Below are 24,708 nucleotides of genomic sequence, written 5' to 3'. Positions count from 1 at the left end.
AACAGTAGGAGATAAAAATACTCCAAGAAAAAAATTGTTACTGATTATTGAAAGTATTACAATCTGATTTTTATTTAGCAATAGAACTTGTACATTCATCATAATGGCTTTATTCTTTTGGAGGAAAAGAAGAGTGTTGGTAGAATAGTGTATTTTTATATCCCTTATGGATCCAGGACTTTAAGAGATCATTTGACTGCCGGTCAACGTTTCAGGCTATGTTATCATCACTGTGTGAACTTAGCAAGTGCATCCTTGCTTGTTGGAGAGTTGGGATAGCCAAGACCTCACAATTATCTTTCAATTTCAGCATCGCCTACCCTGAGCCTCAACATCAGGAGCGTGATAACTAGTGATAGCACGTCACCTGGTATCTGCCTAGTCTCATTTTTTGAAATATGTTTGGATATTTGTTCAATGTTTGTAGACCTTACAACGGTAATGCTGGAGAAAAAGGGATGACTTAGTTTTCTTCATTTCATGTGCAAGCTGGTCTGATCACTGTCAGCGTCATTGATAAATAATCAGACAACCAGGTTGATTACTTTTCCCATTTTCTCTGGACTCTGTGTGTTTGTTTCCTGCAGCACCTTAAATGCAGAGACTCTCCAAGTTGCTGCATGATACTAAATGTATAAGATATTTGTCAGGGTCCCATGACCCTGACATTACCTTTCCCATGCAAATATTCTTGTTAGCACCATGCCATTGTAGATTCAATAAGGAACAAAAGAGCTTTAATTAAAATATTTGATAGTATGGCTCTTTGACGACATAGTCTTGTTATTCTGTAATAATTACAGTGGAATTAAGTCTGTGTGCAGAAGGAGGCGATGCAAAGGATATTAATTTCTTTGTATTCTGATTAGCCCCCTGAAATATTTCAATAAAACCTTTACTCTAAACATCTCCTTTCATGATACTGTGTAAAAAAATAAAGAATGCATAAGGGACATAAAGGAATCCACCAATGATTGGAGACAGGATTTTCTTTACATTGTCTAATAGATTCGTTTATTATTGTAAGCTGGTAAAAAGAGACTTATGATTCGTGTTGAAGAAAGAGTTATTTGTGCTTGATACATTGAAGACACTGTTCAAAAGCAGTTTGTCCTTATAAAAGGATGACCCCTGTAGTAATTCTTAGGCAAGGAGGGACAAATTCAACCAACAAAAAGCACATCTCGCCCCGAGTTCCCCATGATTTCTCTACATATAGCAAAAAAATACACATCAGTAATTTATTTGAACATGCACATCAGTGAGTAGCACAGTTCTAGGCTACTCAGGAAACAAAAGGGAGAATATCAGCATTACCTAAATAAAAAAGAGAGGTGAATTACACCATTTTAATTGTCTTTAAAACACGGATAGGAGGAGCAATTAAAATAGCGTCCTAAATAGTACTAGCTAATGTAGATTACATAAGTATACAATATGATTCAACTCAGAGTGCTCTGAACAAGCATAAACCACCAGTCCTAGAAAACAAGGCCCAGATCAACTGCCGAGAAAATGTTAGATCCAGATGTAATAAAAGTTACTTTTATTTCAGTCCTGAATGCAAAACACAAGTCACATGTGAAGACAGCATTCTAAAAAAGGTGGCTCTGTTAAAGCAAGGAGGCCGTTTCCTTTTGCATTTTTATAACGTTTGAGTTCTCTTGCCAACATTTGCTTTCTCTACCCTTCCTCCCCTGAGCACTAATTTATCAAAAAAATAAAAAAAGAAGAAGAAGAAGATTTCAAGGTGCAAGTTGTACATTCTTATTATACCGTTTCATCTCTTTCTGGAAGACAGTATTACAATCAGTATTACAAGGTTAATTACTTTTCTCTGAATATCTGGTTCACATACATGTATTTCAAAATCAAAATGTTGATTGGGAAAAGAAACCTACCAACGAGAGAGTGATGCATCATACCCTTCCTATTGTGCTGTGTGTCTTTCCCATCCCTTCTCCCTTTCCCTGTAAAGAGCTGTAAAAAATTTAAGGCAGATGAGGTATATTGCTGAAGGAAAAAGTTATTTTTGAAAAAAAAACTCAAAAAAACTTTTATTCTGCCCTTCTACTCAAGAAAGACTACTCAACTATAAATCTAGTGCTAGAAAAAAGCAGGAAAGACACCGTTTGCATGTACCCTACTATGTCTTCTATTTCTAGAATGGCTTTTTGTTAATTTAATAGAAAAAATAAGCACCTTAAGCTATGAACAAGAAAAGAACTTCATTATTAGTGAGTCTAGAATCCAAATGGAATTAAGAACACTCACTCAAACTCTTTCACTCATTCTCACAAAGGCCAATGCTACTGATTAGAATTGTAAAGTGCTGTACTTAGTATAAACACTTGTATACACTGCAGACACTGAAAAATAACCCTCAAGCACATTGTGTTATAGTTCCAAAAATATATTTACAGTCTATTACAAAGATTACAAATGGAAGTGTCTAGGTGACTGTATTATGCTAATTAAAATTATTTTACAGATTATTTTTCCTTAGGGACAAAAAACATTTTAGTGAAATTAAAATGATTTTTTCTAGTCAATCAAAAAATAAATTAAAATATCAAATAACACTGTACAGTGATTTAAAAGGAAAAAAAAGGGGGTGGGGAGGGGCTTGGGAAGCAATCAGTTTGAGTTTTTCTATAGCCATCTTTGGTCCTAAATGTGGGAAAACACATTATGTAGCACTGAAAATACCTGTTCTTTTGTGATGCTCTGCAAGTAAAATAGAAAAATATAGTGCATTTTCAATGTATTCAGAGCTCACTACAGAGAAATGTGTGTACAAAACAAGACAGTATAAATAAAATTTACAAGTTTTACAAAGGAACATTTACAGGTTTTGTTTCTGTTGTTTGTTTGTTTGTGGGTGCCCACATTATCAAACAAGACCAATTATGACCGATCCCTGGGATCTTTCTCTATTAAAATAATTATTATAAACAGCCCAATTCTCTTTGGAAATACAACAGTTCAATTCTGGGGTAGTTCATGATTTTCCTAACTTTTGAAAGCATTACTCACAATAGGTATACATTCCTGAAATAGCTATAAAGACACATTTAATTATTGCTTATGAAATTCTAACACAGTAATCAAATAACATGGTTTAATAAATAAAGCTTTAAAAAAAAGCCAGATCCTTCACCTCTTCCTGACGTGGTAAAAAGAGTTCTTTCAACTTCTCACATCAGTGTTCACAAATAAAAATACTTTTTTTTTTTTAAACTGCAATGGTGATATTCTGTGCAGCAACTTTGTTTTTGAAAGGTGAAAATTGTGAACTGCCCCTTTTATCATGCTTCAGAGTTCTAACATAAATCTTAATTCTTCCCTTTAATGTTTGGACTGCATTAAACAGAATAGGATATAAAATATATGCCAACTATTTCTCCTAAATTTCCTAAATGTTTTGATATTGAAAAAATTGTGATGTGCTCAGATTAAATTTTAGATAACACTGGATAGTTCTTGCTTTCAGAGATTTGCCTTCACCAACATTCTTTAGATGAAGTGCCTTATCTTTTTTTTTATATAATCATAAACCTACAATTTGAGTGTTTATTAAATTCTGTCTAGTAAAATCACTCTATAAACAATCTGTTAAAAGTGCCTTATAGTATTTATGGATCATTATTGCTATTTTCATTGAAAAGATAGTGTTGTCAGATCTTTACAAAAAAATTTCTTTTTAAAAAATATCAGAGAGCTTGGCAACTTGCATTTTCTCAACTACCTGCCAATTAGCAAACAATATCAAAACAGCACTGATTAAACAAAATTAAATGACATAAAAGGGATACCAATGTTCTGACAGAGATATATCTTCAATCATGCTATTTCTTTTTAAATTTGAGATTCTTTCAAAGGTACCCAGTGTAGTAATGTGTCATAGATTAATACTAAAAAGGCCCAAGCTATAAACAATTTTCTAAAAGAAAGTCCTTATGAAGAATAAACACAAATGATTTTAAAAAGGAATAGTCTGAAATCACATATTTAAGGAAAATATTTCATTGATTTTAACAATAAGATCATGATTTTATTTGACAAATATATTCTTTCTTAAATTCTTTATGTACATTTTAAAAAGTCTATCAGATAAAAAGGAGGTTAGAGAGCTCAAGGTGTTTGGATGTTTTCAGGTAGTACTTTGTTTATTGTCACTGCTGTTTGCCTGGCCACCGGTGGTGGATCCTCAATTCCCTTTTTATATATTCTGGTGGCACTTAGGAGTTCAAGTCTATAGGTGCTTCTTAAATCTTCAGTTCACTGTAGGAAGGACCCAGGACATCAACTGTCTGCTAGCAGCATTCTATGCATAAACTGAAGGCCAGTACTGTTCTCTTGTGGTCCATAATCTCCCTCATAAGGGAGAAACGCTTATCACACTTGGATGCCAGTTCCATGTAAATGGAGCATTTGCGCTCTCATAGTCTGAATGCTGCTCATGATTTTCTTCTGATGGCCCACCAGTGTGATCCCTAAACTCATCACATCCCTGAAAAAGACAAATGCATTTTATTGTTAGTTATCGTACATTTTATTTCATACTCAACTGTCATTAACTTTTTAATTAATCTGTTTATCTTAGGGGAACAGGATCTTATCTTAGAGTTCTTGGATATTAGGATTCTATTCCTTCACTGAGTTGGATTGGCAACCTGCATCTACATTCTCCTTTGTAAAAATCTACTGCTCAGGCTCTCAATGTGTCAGTGACAAGTTATTTTTAAACTGATTTGACCTTTTATATAATATATAAGAAAGTATCTTCTAACAGTTTTAATTCTGTTTTTGTTTTTGTTTTTTTTTTTTTTTTACTACAAGTCTGTAGTACTTTTTGGAATAAAAGAGAACAAAATTAAAAAAAAAAAAAACAACAAGCAGTGTCATTCTAATTAAATAGATATTCCCTAAGTTTCTGACTGTGGATGTCTCAGATACAAGGTGATTCAACATCAGTAAAATCAAATTGATGACAGAAAAGTAGAATTTTACAATTCTTGAACTGAAAGAAACTTAGGGACTATAAAGTTCAACCGTTCACTTTCAATATAAGGAAACTCAGGTCCCACAACAAGTTCAAGGTAGAGCTGGGACAAGAACATTTTCCTAAATTCCCTGTCCTTATTTCAAGTCTTTATAGAAGCAAAAGTTTCATTTCTAGTATCCTATATTCCATTTCCCAGAGCCTCTTGGGATGGTATCTTTGTCTGTGTGTGTGTGTGTGTTTCTGTGTGTGTGTATATATATATATATATATATATATATATACATTTTTTCTTGTTGTACATAAGCATATATGTATGCACACTTAATATTGTATACAAATAGGGCCATATTGTGTAAATTGTTCTGTAACTTGTGGTTTTCACATTACAACATATTTTGGCAGCTTTCAAAAGAAAAGAGAGTATCAAAGTCCGAAAGTTATTATTAACTTAAGGTAAAGTTATATATATGTGTGTGCTCAGTCGTGTCACTCAGTTGCGACCCCATGGACTGTAGCCTGCCAGGCTCCTCTGTCCATGGGATTTTCCAAGCAAGAATACTGGAGTGGGTTGTCATTTTCTACTCCAGGGTATCTTCCTGACCCAGGGAACCCATGTCTCCTACATTTCCTGTATTTCAGGCAGATTCTTTACTGCTGAGCCATAAGGTAAGGTTAGGAAATATTATTTGCAATGTAGTATTCTTAAGTCTATGTGAAGTTTAAAATGTTTAATTGTTAAAATAGGACACAGTATGAATGGAAACATTTTTTGGCTTTAGCAGATCAAGAATCATCAAGGATCAAGCAAAGTATTATCTGAGTTTAATTAGCATGTTGTAATTCTGAGCATATTATTGCTTGTATTCTTACTTTAGTTCAATCATTTGACTACATTTTGGGAAAAAATATTCCTTAAAGTGTACAATACCTGTGTTTGATAGTTTGAAAGTGAAAGTGAAATCCTTCAGTCTTGTCCGACTCTTTGCGACCCCATAGACTGTAGCCTACAAGTCTCCTCTGTCCATGGGATTTTCCAGGCAATACCACTGGAGTGGATTGCCATTTCCTTCTCCAGGGATCTTCCCAACCCAGGGCTTGAACCCGGGTCTCCCGCATTGTAGACAGACGCTTTACCGTCTGAGCCACCAGGGTAGTATTTGATAGTTTAAATTTGCCATAAGTCAGCTGTATCTGTGTATGGACTGTGCTACAGACCTCTCCTAGTGGGCCAAATGACTGAGCTTAGGTATCTACAAGTAGTTCAAATATAGCAACAGTAGAGTACTGCAGTATTTCCTAGCTGTGGTCTAATAAGACTTTGAGAAGCACAGTTTGTCAGGAGAGTAGACTGCTTTGGAGAGACAGGTGTAAATACATCAGCTCTACCCACGTGGTGCTTAGCAGAAAACCAACTAAGAGAACAGGCACATGCCAAAATTCACGTATGTGCCATTTCCTAACATGCCAGGAAAGACTACATGATTGCCAGCTTTCTTTTTATGTGAAAAAGTGTGAAACACTTCTCACAACAGTACATAAATAGCATCCCGCTAATAGAACCTTCATAACTGTTTCCCATTTTCAAACACCCGGACTGAGAGAAACTGCGTTGCCCACAAGAGCTATGCTGCAGCTAAGGCAGCTGAGGTCCAGAGATACTAAATGTATTTCTACATAATCAGTGATGGGGCTGGAAAGAAAAATTTAGTTCTTTATACTCCCACTTCATAGCAATTTCAGTTTTTTTAAAATCAGGTCATTCTTCAGGTTAAACAAATGAGTCAATCAATCACATAACTTTCAAAGCTTAAGTTAAATTCTTATTATGGTTAATTGAATTAAGCTTTCTTGAACTTCTCAGAAAGTGATCATACTGAATTTCATAATGTACTTAGATAATGAAACTTTGAAATTTTTTTAACGTTTGATACAAACATGATGAAAAAAAATTCTCTTTTGCAATGGAGAAAATTTCCCCAGTGACTAGGAATCTAAATAATAAAAGAGGAAGTCTCACTGGTTGATGTGCAGAATACTGACTGTGGAGAGAAATTAGACACCACTTACTACTGAGCCAGTTTAGGGCAAATATTTAAATTCTCTGAGCCTTAGCCTTGTTGTGTGTAAAACTATTGACTATTGACTTAAGAAAATTATTGCCATGAAGGTTGAAAAAGATATCATGTGTTCAGAAGTTTATTAGCAAAATGCCTGGGACATGGTACACACTTAGATAATTTTCTTCCTGCTTTTGGGGTTCATATGTCTTTAATAGATGGAAGATGACCTAATGTATAATGCTTGACTTGACCTGATACATTCACAAGTATAATTTTAGAAGTTGAAGCTTACTCAATAGTCATCCTGGCCACTGATTCAAGGGAGTTGTAGCCGGCTGCTGTGAAGTTATCTTTATATCTTTCCATCTTAATAGCTTGTAGCCATTCTCCAACTGAACAGAAGGTAGTGAAGTCAGGAGTGTTTTGATCCAAAAGAGGGCTTATTGGCCTGGGTAAGAATAAAACAGGAAAGCAAATTTTTCCTTGAACTACTAAAGAAAGCATGTCTTGGCCCCCAGAAAAATAAGGATATATGAAATAAAATTACATATTTTAATTGATGTTATAGTAACAAATAAACAGATATGCTAATAAAAATCTAATGTGTAAAGGTTGGCCAATAACTACAAACTCCAAATGGATAAGCAACAAAGTCCTAGTGTGTAGCACAAGGAACTATATTCAATATCCTGTGATAAATCATAATGGAAAGGAATATGAAAAAGAATGTACATACATGTATAACTGAGTCACTTTGCTATAAGGCAGAAATGAACACAACACTGTGAATGAACTATACTTAAATGAAATAAATTAAAAAAAAAAACTACTAACTCCAAAATTTCTATTTTATTTAGATATGATGAGTATCTTCCATGTATTTTTCAAAGTACAGCCAATGATATTTGTAACCAGTAAATATTTGTTAATCTGCTTCTCTGAAACTAACTGAGAGTAAAGAAAACACAGACTTTCTCAGAGGGTGCTTTTGAGAACATAATGCACCCACTGTACTAATGGGACTCTTATAAGCATCTTGTGAGTTCATGCTTCTTCATAAGGGCCTGACTATACTACAGATACAGTGCGACAGGTTTACCTGACAACTGGAGCTGAATAACTACTAATCTACATTATCATGGAGCAAGCCAAGTGTAAAACATAAATGGGGTGGTTAGGCTCTTTTTAATGAGCATACCTCTTAAATCATGTATTGAATTACCTTTATAAACTTTAACTTCATGGAATCATTTTACTATTAAACTTGAAACCAAACAATCCAACAGAGAGTATGTATATAATAATAATAATAATGATAATAAAAAACTAAGGCAACAGCAATAAAAATACATGTAATAGCAATGGTTTGAAAATATAAAATGCCACTAAATCACACACATCCAGTTCAGAATTTTTTCTAAAATGATGACCAGTGATATTGATTCTAAATATTTCAAAAAGCAATAATAATTAATAAGTCTCTTTTAAATTGATTTAACTAAGTTAACCCACCTGAAAAGAAAAAAAAAATTAACTTCTATTAAAATAACAAATTTATTATGAACTTGAATAATTTAACACAAATGTCAACATGCTGTTGGGGTGGAGCTGTGGAAATAAATGATTCATGTGAATGTTTGAATTTCTCCCAGATTTCATTTCCTTAGCTGTTTCTTACCTACTACATGTTCCCAGGGGTGTCTTCAGACTATTTGGGTTTCGAATCATTTTGTCTAGAATTCCAACTATCTGTTCAAACTTTGGCCTTTCAGCACGTTCCTTCTGCCAACAATCCAGCATCAGCTGGTGAAGACCAGCTGGGCAGTCCATGGGTGCTGGCAGGCGATAACCTTCTTCTATTGCCTTTATAACCTAATAGCCAAAGGATATTAAAATATTACTGACTGAGGTTCAACTAGAATAAAATCAACTGCCCAGGAGGCAGAGTGATTTATCCACATAAGAGTAAAGCACACTGCTATGTGAAAGACTTACTTTTTTTTTCCCCAAAACATCCATGAATAGTAAGCATGTTATTAAGGGATACATGAAGTTCAGGGTATGATGACATTTCCTAGTTAATTCAGCAATAGGGAACAGCAATTAAGTTCACCCAGGGTGCAACAGATGGAAAATTTTTTAATGTCATCCCAGAGGTTTTCAAAAGGGAAGATGTTATGGAATGATTTTATTATATATAGCTGTACATGTACATATCTTTCTGTACATTTATGAATTCCTCAAGTTGTAAAAAGAAGTTTTGAGTTACCCAGAAGTAGTCCTGCCCTGAAAGTTTCACTTTCTGCAGAGTTCAAATGATATTATTTCAACAAGACATCCAACTATGTGAATGTTACTATGACGGAAAATGCTCCAAGCACACCATTGTTTTAAATAACATGAAGCGCATATGCCTATGGAGTTATAGTGTTACAAGATACAGTTTTGTTCTAGAACTGATTTGTATTGTTCAGAAAGCTATTGGATCGTTTCTCAACTCTGAGTCCAGTGACCTCAAACAGGCAGATTGAAACCACCCTCGGGGCACGGAGTAGAGAAAGGATTATACCAGGAAATAGGGAAAGGTTACAAATCAGAGTTTGCCCACTCAGAGCGCCTGGCTGTTCAACTTCATCAGCACATTACTGTCTATTTACTGTCTATTACTACCTAATAACAACTTAAGAAGCTTTGAATGGTAGTACAAAATAAGCCTTCATAAACACTGTGCATGGAAATTAGCCCCAAAATTATTTATTTAGACGGGTTTTTTGTTTATGTGGAAAGCAAAAGTAGATTTTATTTTATTTTTTCTTTTGCAGCGCTTTTATTGATCTGTGTAGATATACAATTATCTTAAGTTACAATTATATAACTTTTAGTAATTAACTGGACTACAGGAAAAATCATATAGAAAGTTTGTACCACATAATCATGTCCCGAAGGGATTAGGCTTCTCAGTAACAGAGAAATATAGAAGCTCAAAAGGGTCAGCAACCTCTCACAACTAGAGAGAGGAGAATACAATCTGCTATATGTGGAAATGAGACTTCATAAAAGTCTCTTTCAAATATCCCCTATTACAAAAGGGAATGCCTATTAAAATGTCATTATTTATTCTATATAAAACACCCTTTCTATCACTTCAAAAACTTTTTTTTTTGGCTTCAAGATTAAAAAAAAAAAAAAGGCCAGTCCTTAAGATAGATTTTGTGAAAATTATGTCAATACAATATCCAAAGATTTCCATTATTTACTGTCCTTACTCAAAATCACCTGCATGTACCAGGTGCAATTTTGTAAACTTCACCACTGATGAGCCTATTCCAAAGCAGAATTTTTCAGCAATACAGAAGACACAGTCCTCACAGTTATGCTTTAAGATAGATATATTCAAAATATAAATAATCTCTCCAGACTATTATTTTTCCTAATGACTAAACTCTAAATTAAAAAAAACAAAATGGAGGTTTTCAAACCAATGATGTATGCAGCCCATTCTCATGACACAGTCATTTAAACTTCTCATAAAATCAGAAATTGTTACAAATCTAAGCAGCAGAGGGAAAATAATAGGTAGGCAAAAAGAAAAATAAAAACAAAATAAGGACTTGTAAAAAATCAAAATATTATTCAAGGGGGATTAACAAATCTTTCGATGCTAACATAAGAGTAGTAGAAATGTAGGGAAAAAAATGACTCTGAAAAAAAAAAAAAAAGAGGTAACCCTGAGTTTTTGAAGAAAATAGGACTAAAGTAGGCAGACAAAAGCTGTCTTTAAGAAATGTTGATGAACTTATTGTTTTCAGGGAAATATAGCCTTGCTTGCTGACATTAAAAAATAGCACATTTAAATATAAGAGGTTGTAAGATGGAATACTTGGAAAAGACTCTGATGCTGGGAGGGATTGGGGGCAGGAGGAGAAGGGGACGACAGAGGATGAGATGGCTGGATGGCATCACTGACTCGATGGATGTGAGTCTGGGTGAACTCCGGGAGTTGGTGATGGACAGGGAGGCCTGGCGTGCTGCGATTCATGGGGTCGCAAAGAGTCGGACACTATTGAGCGACTGAACTGAACTGAACTGAAGATGGAATAAGCAAAGTAGCTAGCATCAACAATTTTTCAAGAAAATCCTTAGTATAAGAACCACAGTGTTCACTTTTCTTTAAGGGAAATTTATACATATAAACTGATACAGTTTAAAAGTTAAAGAGATAAACTTAACTACAGTAATTTTTGAAAGTTTTCATAAATATAAAATCCTCAGCCCAAATTCTCCCCTGATCACTAGGTGGTAGGTCCACCAGTTTACCAGACATCTTCCCTTGGACTTTCCATAGTAACCTCATACTTTATTTAAAATTGATTTTTTTTTTAACCTTTTCCCCAAAGCTCTTAGTCTTTCAATTAACGACACTTCCAGTCATCCCAGTCCGAAAAGCTGAAGTGAGAACAATCTAGACTTTCTTATATGTATAGCCAATTAGTGACCACTTTCTGATGATATTGCTTCCTAAATACAATATATTCAAATGATAGAAGCATTTTTTCATATATGTATATGGATCTCTCTGCAATATTTTGGGGGTTCCTTGGTGGCTCAGTGGTAAAGAGTTTGCCTGCAGGAGACATAGGTTTGATCCCTGGGTTGGGAAGATCCTCTGGAGAAGGAAATGGCAACCCACTCCATTTCTCTTGCCTGGAGAAGAATCCCACGGACAGAGGAGCCTGGTGGCCCACAGTCCATGGAGTCTCAAAGAGCCGGACACTACTTGGCAACTAAACAACAACAATATGGATCTCGTACAGTGCTGTAATTGGAAATGGCTTTATTCTGAAAATTAGGTTAGTGGGTTAGTGTAAATTAATTCTGCTTATGTATTTTTGCTTTAAATATGATTTACCCTAAAGATTATTAATTTTGCAAACAGCAACTTTTAAAATGTTACCTTATATTTGTTTCATTAAATTGGTATTGGAGGGATAGGAAGAAGTATTGTAGAAAATACCACAAATGTATTAGATTAAAATAGAACACACAGAAAAAATATACATATATATATATACGTGTGTGTATGCAATGGAGCTGTTTTCTCGTAGTTATGTGGTGGTCTTTACAAAATCACACATTATGGGATTTTTCCGTCAGTGCTTTATTTTGAATAAAAGCTATGGAAAAAACACCTTAGCCTTTAGTCACTTTAATCAGTATTGATACTGAATGCTAATGAAAGTCATATGACTGAATTTAAAAATTTTTCCTGTTTATGACTTATAACTACAAATGCTGGATATCATTGCAAAAATTCCTGTAAAATATCCTTTTAAAAAGCACACTAGAAAACATACACACATGGGAACTCCACAAAGATCACAAATATTTAACTGCAGGAGGAATTTGATTAAAAAAAAAAAAACTTTTAAATGCAAAGAATTTCATGTTGCTTTGTGTAAGACTCCAGGGACATCACTGTTCTAGGATTCAAAACTGCTCTATGTTAAACAAGTTAGATAAAAGTCAAAATAATGTGCTTTGGAAAGCTGGATTAAGTTATTTAAACAGAGGTTCAAGTTGTGAATAAGTAAATAACTAGCAAAACTTTATATACTTAAAATGACCAAATAACAAACAACTGTGGGGGGGGGATTTTTTTTTAACTGGGAAGAGTGGCTTTCCTCATATTTAGGTTGTTTGTATTTGAATATATACAGTATTTTTCTGAATTCTCAGGACTTTATCCCCAGACTCATAAGATTAGGGCAGTGTTTATCATTTTCTACCACCTCCTATTTCCCACTTGTAGATTTTTCTCAGAAGTCCTGAAAAGAACAAAGCAAGTAGAAAAATCTTTCCTTTCTCATTTCCCTCTAAATAATCTTTTAAAAGTACATCTAAACTTTACCATGATTCTCCTAACATAATACTCTTCAATAGCTCTCCAATTAGAATTCTTTGGCTTTGAGCACAATATAGTCTTAAAATCTTTGTGCCAATGAATCATGTAGAGTACTATTAAATAACTCTACAGGAATGAAAGAGTTAATGAGCTTCTGTAGATATCCTACTGCATTACAGAAATTTGACAATGCCTATTATTATAACAGAGAACATTTATCAATACAAAATGAAACTTCTAGCTCTCAAAAACACAGTGGTTTACACATTTTTAAAGGAGCAGAAGCAAAATAGAACATTTAAAATAAGAGATGTTCTCAACTGGCAATAGATTTAGGGACCCTGAAGTTCCCATTAACAATCATGCTCCTACCTACAGAGGCACCAGAGATGTGTGCTGGGAACCTTGGCCTCTATACAGCATGTTGTTGCTGTCCAGTCAGTAAGTTGGATCTGACTCTTTTGAGACCCCACGGACTGTAGCCTGCCAAGCTTTTCTGTCTATGGGATTTCCACCACAAGAATACTGGATTGGGTTGCCATTGCCATGTCCTTCTCCAGGGCATTTTCCTGACTCAGAGATTAAAGGCAGATTCTTTAAGGCTGAACCAGTGGGAAGACAGCTTTGTCATAATTCAAGGCAAGCCTGTTGAAGATAAACCCACCTCATGGGATGATGATTCAGACAGGACTGAAGCTTTGAGGCTCTGCAGCTTTTATTTGGTTAGCCTGCTAGAAAAACAACTTATCTTTTAAGGATACAAGAATCATAGTAAATCTTTATTGAATACTTGCTATATGATTGAAAAGAAAGTGAAAGTGAAGTCGCTCAGTCGTGTCTGACTCTTTGCGACCCCTTGGACTGTAGCCCACCAGGCTCCTCTGTCCATGGGATTCTCCAGGCAAGAATACTGGAGTGGGCTGCCATTTCCTTCTCCATATGCTATATGATTAGCACTGTTTTAATTATCTCATTCAATCTTTACAGAAACCTTATTAGGCAAGTGTTACTATACTGATTCCAGAGACAAAGAATTAGAGGCGCTGAGAAGTTAAGCACGGAAAACATCATAGAGCTCTTAGTAGAAGGGACAGAATTTGACATAGGCTGTCTGACCAGAGCTGATGCTGTTAAGAGCTGCTTATATTTCCAACTGGGAAAACAAAAAGTGCACTGTTGCGAACAGTTACATATTCTCAGAAACAGCAAAAAACACACACTAAGATCCCTGATCCTACACTTCTTAAAGCATTACGTAATTATCCATGGAATTCATTGAAACAACTTTTTTGTAAAATTACTAGAACCCCCTTGGATTTCTGTGTCTAGATCTTGTCTTAGTACTCTAATAAGAGTCAAAGAACAAAAGAAGCACATTGAAAGAAATTTCTAATTCTAGATCATTCCTAGAAGAATATGAAGTGACCAGGGTAAATGACATTGTAAGGGAACACTTACTTATCCATCAGGGGATACTTCTTTACTACAGAAGTAAAGAAATACTTGGAAAACAAACTCATTTGCTTGCCGAGATGTATTTCAGTATTATTACTAAAATTATCCCAAATAGGAAAAGGAGTACGTCAAGGCTGTATATTGTCACCCTGCTCATTTAACTTATATGCAGAGTACATCATGAGAAACGCTGGGCTGGAAGAAGCACAAGCTGGAATCAAGATTGCTGGGAGAAATATCAATAACCTCAGATATGCAGATGACACCACTCTTATGGCAGAAAGTGAAGAGGAACTAAAAAGTCTCCTGATGAAAGTGAAAGAGGAGAGTGAAAAAGTTGGCTTAAAACTCAACATTCAGAAAACGAAGATCATGGCATCTGGTCCCATCACTTCCTGGGAGATAGATGGGGAAACAGTGGAAACAGTGTCAAACTTTACTGTTTTAGGCTCCAGAATCACTGCAGATGGTGACTGCAGCCATGAAATTAAAAGATGCTTACTCCTTGGAAGGAAAGTTATGACCAACCTAGATAGCATATTCAAAAGCAGACACATTACTTTGCCAACAAAGTTCCATCTAGTCAAGGCTATGGTTTTCCAGTGGTCATGTATGGATGTGAGAGTTGGACTGTGAAGAAGGCTGAGTGCCGAAGAATTGATGCTTTTGAACTGCGGTGTTGGAGAAGACTCTTGAGAGTCCCTTGGACTGGAAGGAGATCCAACCAGTCCATTCTAAAGGAGATTAGTCCTGGGTGTTTTTTGGAAGGAATGATGCTAAAGCTGAAACTCCAATACTTTGGCCACCTCATGCAAAGAGTTGACTCATTGGAAAAGACTCTGATGCTGGGAGGGATTGGGGGCAGAAGGAGAAGGGGAAGACAGAGGATGAGATGGCTGGATGGCATCACTGACTCGATGGATGTGAGTTTGAGTGAACTCCGGGAGTTAGTGATGGACAGGGAGGCCTGGCGTGCTGCAATTCATGGGGTCACAAAGAGTCAGACATGACTGAGCGACTGAACTGAACTGAACTGAACTGACTAAAATATAACCATTGTAATTAAGGCAAAAAGGAGCATGAACAGACCCCATGATAATAGGCATATAATAACTCAAAATATGATATAACATGATTGGCTTCTGTTCTCCTGTTGTGCCAATTTTTATCTCATTAACTTCATAGGAACATGACCCATATTTTATGCAATTAAATATTTGGACCTCAATACAGAACTATGACAAAGTTTTACCAAAAAATCTACACTTCTTTTCTATCATAATATAAGACAAATCAAAGTAATAAATCAGTCATAACTTTTAAAAGGAAAAGTTGAGGGCTCACAATTTAGTTGAGAATAAATTTAGTTTTAAGCATATTATGTTTTCAAAGCTTTTAAGTGTCTTTTCATGGACCATTTTAAGGAATTACCTTTATGTCTCCTATCTTTATGAAAGTTTAATCTTTTATTATCCTTATGACTCCTATTAGTAAAACTAATGATGTATTTGCCTACCTTGAAATAAGAAGAAACAACTTTGTGGAATATGATAAATAGAAAAAAAAAGTAATCCATAGAATAAGAATTTTAAAATTTCATAATTTGACTATGAAAATTACATTTGAACTAAGACATAAAAGTGAAGTGAAAGTCGCTCAATCGTGTCCAACTCTTTGCAACCCCATGGACAATACAGTCCATGAAATTCTCCAGGCCAGAATACTGGAGTGGGTAGCCATTCCCTTCTCCAGGGGAGAAGGATCTCCTCCTGCAGGAGGACCAAGATCTCCTGCATTTCAGGCAAAGCCTTTACCAGCTAAGCTAGCAGGGAAACCCAAGAACTGGAGTGGGTAGCCCATCCCTTCTTCAGCTGATCTTCCTGACACAGGAATCGAACTGGGGTCTCCTGCATTGCAGGTGGATTCTTTACCAGCTGAGCTACCAGGGAAGCCCATGTGAATTGAGACATAAATTCAATTAAAAGCTTCTGTGAATACCAAGTGTAAGTATTTCCAATTTGAGTATTACTTTTTATATTTGACTCCATTTATACACATACGGTTGCTCTTTGAAAAGTCATTAATGAAAAGGGCTAACCACCTACAGATTATAAAGAAGAATGAAAGCTGGAGATATATGGGAAAGCCTACTCTCTTGGCTTTAATTGCAAATGCTTAGATTCTAACTGTTTCTATTGCAGTTAAAACTCATGGACGTTATGGGCACATGAAAAAAATTTGGCTGTCAGTTCAGTTCAGTTGCTCAGTCGTGTCCAACTCTTTGCATCCCCATGAATTGCAGCATGCCAGGCCTCCCTGTCCATCACTGACTCCCGGAGTTCACTCAAATGCATGTCCATAAAGTCGGTGATGCCAACCAGCCATCTCATCCTCTGTCGTCCCCTTCTCCTCCTGCCCCCAATCCCTCCCAGCCTCAGAGTCTTTTCCAATGAGTCAGCTCTTCGCATGAGGTGGCCAAAGTATTGGAGTTTCAGCTTTAGCATCAGTCCAATGAACACCCAGTACTGATCTCCTTTAGGATGGACTGGTTGCATCTCCTTGCAGTGCAAGGGACTCTCAAGAGTCTTCTCCAACACCGCAGTTCAAAAGCATCAATTCTTCGGCACTCAGCCTTCTTCACAGTCCAACTCTCATATCCATACATGACCACTGGAAAACCATAGCCTTGACTAGATGGAACTTTGTTGGCAAAGTAATGTGTCTGCTTTTGAATATGCTATCTAGGTTGGTCATAACTTTCCTTCCAAGGAGTAAGCATCTTTTAATTTCATGGCTGCAGTCACCATCTGCTGTGATTTTGGAGCCTAAAACAATAAAGTCTGACACTGTTTCCACTGTTTCCCCATCTATTTGCCATGAAGTGATGGGACCAGATGCCATGATCTTCGTTTTCTGAATGTTGAGTTTTAAGCCAACTTTTTCACTCTCCTCTTTCACTTTCATCAAGAGGCTTTTTAGTTCCTCTTCACTTTCTGCCATAAGAGTGGTGTCATCTGCATATCTGAGGTTATTGATATTTCTCCCAGCAATCTTGATTCCAGCTTGTGCTTCTTCCAGCCCAGCGTTTCTCATGATGTACACTGCATATAAGTTAAATGAGCAGGGTGACAATATACAGCCTTGACGTACTCCTTTTCCTACTTGGAACCATTTGGGTGTAAGTATCTTCATACATAAGCATATCATTTTTTCCTGACATGGTCTTGTTCATTCCTCTGTGTAGATTGTGGCCAAAGCCCCCTGGCAACTGTCTACCTCATTGATTTTACAATACTTCCATATCCTGAGACTTTGCATCTTCAGATTCTGCATCCATGGGTAAAAATACTCAAAAAGAAAAAGGAAAATCAGAACATTCCAGAAAGCACAACTTGAATCTGCCACATGCCAGTTACTATTTATACAGCATTTCCATTGTATTTATACCTATTTACATAATATCTATATTGTATTAGGCATTGTAAGTAATCTGAAGATAATTTAAAGTATACAGGAGGGTGTTCACAAGTTTAGTGCAAAAACAATGTCATTTTATATAAGGGACTTGAGTATTCACAGATTTTAGTGTCTGCCAGGGTCCTGGATCCGATATTCTATGGATACTAAGGGACTTCGTGCTCAGTCACTTTATTTATGTCGGACTCTGCGACCCCATGGACTGTAGCCTGCCAGGCTCTTCTGCCCGCACACATGCCCTCCTCCAGGAGATCTTTCCGACCCAGGGATCGAACCCATATCTCTTGCATCTCCTGTATTGGCAGGTGGATTCTTTACCACTAGTGTCACCCAGGAAGCCCCCTACTAATAAGGAGCACCCCCTTTTTTATTTCTTCAGAGTAACCACAGAAACCTCACTTTATTTAGTTTTCAGCCCAGAGTTTGTGGCATTCCTGACAAACTTGATTATCAAATTAGGTCTTAAGTTATCTTGTTTCACATGTCTTAAAAAAATTCTCTTATAATCTAAGGTATTTGAAAATTTGAGGGTTTTATAAAATCCTTGACAAATTTCTAGCACTAAATTTAAATCATATAAAGTGATTTCTTTCAATCAATCTAATATTTTAAATATTAATATCTCTGAAGAATAGATAAAAGCATAATTTTCAGAAAAATAAAATATAGTCACATAAACAGGATTTCCAGAGACATCAAGGAGCTGGTAGATCATTTAAGTCTCTCCACAGTCTCCTACCTGGAGACTCCAAGTAAAAAAGCTTTCTCTAGAGAATCATTTTTACTATAGTGGAATTCATTATTTAAATTCAAGTTTGTTCCACTATTTGTATATTGAAAATGAAATATATAATTGATCAAATAGCAGTTTAACAGAAGTATAAAATAATGAATATTATCCTTTAGGAAGAATGTTAATATCAATGTCACTATAAAACCTGAACTGTGTAGGTAATCTCTTGCATTTAAATTTAATAATATAATTCAGACCTCTGCAATTGAAAAAAAAGAGAAAGATGGTGTTTAACGTTCTAGGTCACAATTAAACACTGTGCTTTTAAAACTTCATTTGATCAGTAAAAATATTAAAACTTGAAAGGCAAAATATATATTATGATATTTAATTTTTAATAAAAACAAATGGGAATTTTAAATCTAAAATAGAAGATTTTTTTTCTTAACCATTTCTATTATTTGTTTTTAGAAGTTAAGTGAACTTTAAATTTAAAGTTATCTTATATTCCTGTCATTCCTTTATGTTTGAATCTAGTACAGAAGGAAGGTGTCAAAAGAAATGAAACTCTACTGAGTGTCTAGGGAATGTAAATATTTCTCTTTCTCTGCCCCAAGGATTTGTTTGCCCACATTTTGACAGTCCATGAAATCTTTGACACTGAGACCTGTCAAATATTAACAACTTTGCCTCTGCCAAACGGACTCATCATTCAGATTTTTATCTTCAAAAAACCAAAACCAAAAATAAAGAGACCCCCATTAAAAAAGTTTTATGTCATTATTCAACTCAAAATAGTAAATGCTTTTTTCAAACCTCTCCTTCTTTTCGCTGTGAATTTTGTAGTCAATGCTGAAATTTGTTTAAAGAAGTACTGAAAATCACCTTCCAACAAACAGTCTGATTTTAGTTGTCTGAAAATAACTTACTAGTTTTAAGAAACATAGGAACTTGATAGGGAAAATTAAAAAAAAAAAAAAACTAATTTTATATAACAATGATTATGATCTATTTTTGAAAAATAACTCAGTTTTAACCTTAGTCAGCTTCTGTTGGAGAAGGCAATGGCACCCCATTCCAGTACTCTTGCCTGGAAAATCCCATCGACGGAGGAGCCTGGTAGGCTGCAATCCATGGGGTCGCTAAGAGTCGGGCACAACTGAACGACTTCACTTTCGCTCTTCCCTTTCATGCATTGGAGGAGGAAATGGCAACCCACTCCAGTGTTCTTGCCTGGAGAATCCCAGGGACGAGGGAGCCTGGTGGGCTGCCGTCTCTGGGGTCGCACAGAGTCGGACACGACTGAAGCGACTCAGCAGCAGCTTCTGTTGTTACACAGGTTTATAATATCTCAAGAATTCAGTACTTCAAACTGGTTTGCTTGTCACATGCTTTTTCTCAATGGTAATATAGACTTTCTTCAAGCACCACTTATTTTTTTTTTTTTTTTACTCTGTTCTTCAAGAGCATGCATGCTTATCATTTCCAAACTCCTTAAAACACTTTTTTTGTCAATTTACCCCAACCTAATCTTCATTTCAGGGGCTTCCCAGGTGGTGCTCAAGGTAAAGAACCTGCCTTTTGCAGGACACTTGAGAGACATGGGTTCAATCTCTGGATTGGGAAGATCCCCTGGAGGAGGGCATGGCAACACACTCTGGTATTCTTGCCTGGAGAATCCCATGGACAGAGTTCATAGGGTCGCAGAGTTGGACATGACTGAAGTGACTTAGCACATGCATACAATCTTCATTTCAGATCACTAATAATGTATGTATCTCTGTTATAGGAGAGTGACTCTAGTTAGTTGGTCCACATACACTTCACTAAGCCTTTGTTTCTGCACTTTCCAAAGTGTTCCCTTGGTGAATTCTCTCCTCCGCTATGAACCAAGGTCTTCTCCATATTTCTAGTTTAATGTAGGGTACCTTCCGAGATTTTACATTTACTCTACTTTTATCTAAATTTCACTCACATTTTCAATAAAGGCATATGAATCTGACAGTATTTGTAAGTTTCTGCCTTACAAAAATGTGAATTTTATAAAATTCAACTTATAGAAGTAAATATTTAGTTGCACTTATGCTATTGTTGCAGTGTTAATCACTCAGTCATGTCTGACTCTTTGTGACCCCACGGACTGTAGCCTGCCAGGCTCCTGTGTCCCTGGGATTCTCAAGGCAAGAATACTGGAGTGGGTTGCCATTTTCTTCATCAACGGATTTTCCTGACTCAGGGATTGAACCCAGGTCTACCTGCATTGCAGGCAGATTCTTTACCATCTGAGCCACCAGGGAAGCCGTTATGCTATATTGTTTTATAAATAGTCTCTTGGAGTGAGATGTACACACCTGAGAACTATCATCAGTTTCTTTTCTCAAAGGTTAACAATGTACTTGTTGCCTTAGCAACAGGATACACATTTAATAAGTTTTATTTTTAAAAGATATTCCCATTGTGATTATATTCTAAAATATTTCTATGAAACACATATTGGTTGTTAAATTTACGTTGTCTCATGAAATTAAAACTTAACTAAATCAACCAACAACATAATTTAAACAGATTTTTTCAGGAAATTAAAAGCAAAAGAAAGATAAGCTTCAAAGACAAAATAATACACAGCCTTCCTTCTCTCCCCTCCATAAATTAATCTTTTACTCAGGTGACTCTCCCACTAAAGCTGTGCAAGCTCAGCATCATTACTTTTATTAAAGAAATATCCTTTTCCGGCCTCTATTAGGTCTAGAGAATTTAAATGAAAAAGAAAAAGCAATTCTTCAAAATGAAGACAAAAGAAAATTAGTTGAACCACTGCTGCTGCTGCTGCTAAGTCACATCAGTCATGTCCGACTCTGTGTGACCCATAGACAGCAGCCCACCAGGCTCCCCCATCCCTGGGATTTTCCTGGCAAGAACACTGGAGTGGGTTGCCATTTCCTTCTCCAATGCATGAAAGTGAAAAGTGAAAGTGAAGTCGCTCAGTCATGTCCGACTCTTAGCGACCCCATGGACTGCAGACTATCAGGCTCCTCCATCCATGGGATTTTCCAGGCAAGAGTACTGGAGTGGGGTGCCATTGCCAGTAATTATTGTGGTAATTTGTGGTAATAATCGTGAAAACTCAGCAACAATGTTTTTTAGAACTGTAAAAGTTTCTTCTTATGAGCCATTACCTACATGTTCCCATAAAATGAATATTAATGTATTAAATCCTTTTTGTTTAAGTAGTATAACACCTACATCTTGATTTGACATGTCCCAATAAGGTCTCTCTCCATAAGACATAACTTCCCACATGACTATTCCATAGCTCCATACGTCGCTGGCTGATGTGAATTTCCGGTATTGGATGGCTTCAGGTGCTGTCCACCTTACTGGAATTTTTCCACCCTGTATTAAAAGAAATTGACATTTTAGATATATATAATGACATATAAATCATTTATAGTAGAACTATAAGGCTAAGCTAAATGCCTGTGTATTTGGTTGACAACTCAGCAGTATCAGGTCTATTCATCTTGAATTTCTCCAAGTGTATTTAAAGTTACTAACTTGCTTTTTAAATGTCATGGTTAAGTTTTAAATTCTAAGGCAAATCAATTATAAACTTATGTGGTTGTATGGCCAGAGTCTAGTCAAAAAGATAATGACAAATGAGGTAAAATAACTACTAAAATGGAAGGAAATATTGGAATAATAGTATACAAGTCAATCCCCATATATTTTCCTTTTTTCTAATCTTGCAAACTTACAAGAATTAGCATAGTCAATATTTTCTTAAAATCTTGATTAAAATGTGGGTTTATAGTTTTCTGCTACAACTATGACCACTACTAACCAAATGCTGTAATGTATATTATATATATAAGCATCCCAATATGAAATAAGCTATTGACATTCTTATCATTACTTCTCCTCTTAGTCTATATAAAGACTGTAAAAGCGATGATGATTCTTCCAAAAGGAAAAAAAAGTCACAACTAACAAAGGTACAGATCAATTTGCCTCTTTTCTCCTGTTTCGTTTTGTATTATTAAGCCCTGCTTTCTCGGTAGGAAAATTGGCAGGAATATGAAGAGGTGCAATAATAGACTTTTTCTTACAGTCGTTGTATAGACAGCTTCAGGATCGTCCTCTATAACCCGGGACAGGCCAAAATCTGACACTTTACAAACAAGATTGCTGTTGACAAGAATATTGCGAGCTGCAAGGTCCCTGTGAACATATCCCATATCAGCCAAATATCTCATTCCAGCAGCAATTCCTCTCAGCATTCCTACTAACTGAATGACTGTAAATTGCCCATCGTGTTTCTACAGGAAGACAAAAATGAAAGTCCAGTTAACCATACTTTGAAAAGAGAAAAAAATTACCATGAAAAATGTCTGCACACAAGTGATTTTCTGTCATATAAGAGGAATTACTACTTAATTTTCTACATAATACAGACATCTGTGAAAAACAACAGGTGCTGATTTAACTTGAAAGTCAAATAATATAAAATAGAGTTCTAGTAATCATTTATTTATATTGATATGTAACTGGTATTAATTAATAGCTTCAAAGCACGCAAATCCAAAAGTATATGCTAATTTTTAAGTCAAAGTTAGGGAAAGTGAAAGTGAAAGTCACTCAGTCCTGTCCAACTCTTTGTGACCCCACAGACTATACAGTCTATGGAATTCTCCAGGCCACGATACCGGAGTGGGTAGCCTTTCCCTTCTCCAGAGGATCTTCCGAACCCAGGATTGAATCCAGGTCTCCCACATTGCAGGCAGATTCTTTACCAGCTGAGCCACAAGTGAAGCCCAAGAATACTGGAGTGGGTAGCCTATCTCTTCTTCAGCAGAAACCCAGGAATCGAACCAGGGTCTCCTGCATTGCAGACAGATTCTTTACCAACTGGGCTGTCAGGGAAGCCCCAAAATAAAAGCACAGATCATCAGGAAGTTAGGGAATGAAATATTAAAAAAATAGCCCTGACAGCTAAGCATTTTACCCACTTGCTAAAAATTTACATAAATAGTCTAAACATATATAAAAAGGATGAAGACATATATATTAGATTTTTTTATCCAAATGGTAAAAAAAAGGAAGGGTGAAAAAATCTTTGAGTAAAAATGGAGAGAAATTAAGAGGTAGAAAGGGATTGTACCAGCTGACTGTTTTCATCTTCTACTTTTCATTGTGCTGTAGGTAGGAATATTACTTGCAACAAAGATTCCCTGAGGTAGATGTGCTAATAAATGGGATTGAGAACTCTTTGCAACCAACTGGCCACCATATATTTCTAACTTATTTTTAACCCACAGATTTCTCCAGTTGAATTCCAAATACGATGCAAGCTGACAGCGGTTTGTATAGATGAATTTGCTAAGTGATGCTTTCTTCTAGAAAGTTGACAGCTATGCATATTAACAAGACACAGCACATCAAAATCCCCTTAATGCTTATTAATCTGGATTGAATGTTCCATTCTAGATCATGTATGATCTCTGCATGTTCTCTTCCTCTTACTATTTTCTCTTCGCCCTTTGAAAAAAGGTTAACACCTCTTCATGTTCTTAGATGAAAAGTCTGAACATAAAAATATGTATGTTTTACATTCAGAACTTATTATTTATTAAAAATAACATATTTTAAAATGTCAATAATTCTTTATTTTAAGCTTGATGTTCATATAACACTATTAGGAGAAATGGTTCCATAGAGTAGAGTCCTACCAACATTGAATGGTTATCTCACTTTTTCTCTGTATTACCTCTGTATTTCATTTATAATTGTAAATTTGAAAAAGTAAAATGCTACTCTGCAGCAAGTATTCCAATTACAGGGCTTCCAGTATCCTCAGTATTTGTGGTAATATATCAATGGAAACTATTTTTAAATGACATTATATCGCTTAAATGCTCAAAAAATCTTCCTCAATCCAGTCTTAAGACTTTTTAAAGCTGCTTTTCAAAGACAATTTTGTGACCTGTTCAAGTTTCTACTGTTCACATTTTATACTGCAAAGAAAAGTTCAGAAAATTACATTGGTAACAGGTATAGTATATTTAGAATGGGAGAA

The 24,708-nt window shown here is 35.7% G+C and overlaps 1 protein-coding gene across 6 annotated transcripts in view; it reads right to left on the bottom strand.

The window, feature by feature from the left end:
• Nucleotides 1-986: 986 nt before the first annotated feature.
• The window catches only part of EPHA7 (EPH receptor A7), a 531,141-nt gene continuing 507,419 nt past the window's right edge, over nt 987-24,708 (bottom strand). For all 6 annotated transcript variants that reach the window (XM_086316391.1, XM_086316386.1, XM_086316387.1 and 3 more), the window contains 5 exons: nt 22,742-22,951; nt 21,879-22,028; nt 8,747-8,940; nt 7,361-7,516; nt 987-4,513 (listed from right to left, as the gene is read on the bottom strand). In XM_086316391.1, the coding sequence (XP_086172517.1) occupies nt 4,399-4,513; nt 7,361-7,516; nt 8,747-8,940; nt 21,879-22,028; nt 22,742-22,951 (825 nt within the window). In that variant the 3' untranslated portion in view covers nt 987-4,398. The remainder of the gene's footprint in view (nt 4,514-7,360; nt 7,517-8,746; nt 8,941-21,878; nt 22,029-22,741; nt 22,952-24,708) is intronic.

This window comes from Bos grunniens, chromosome 9 (genome assembly GCF_055505025.1).
Source record: "Bos grunniens cultivar Pamir isolate PY7600 chromosome 9, Bosgru_T2T1.0, whole genome shotgun sequence".
Lineage (NCBI taxonomy): Eukaryota > Metazoa > Chordata > Mammalia > Artiodactyla > Bovidae > Bos > Bos grunniens.
The sequence above is the reverse complement of the archived record's forward strand: the minus strand, read 5'-3'. Positions and strand labels throughout refer to the sequence as shown.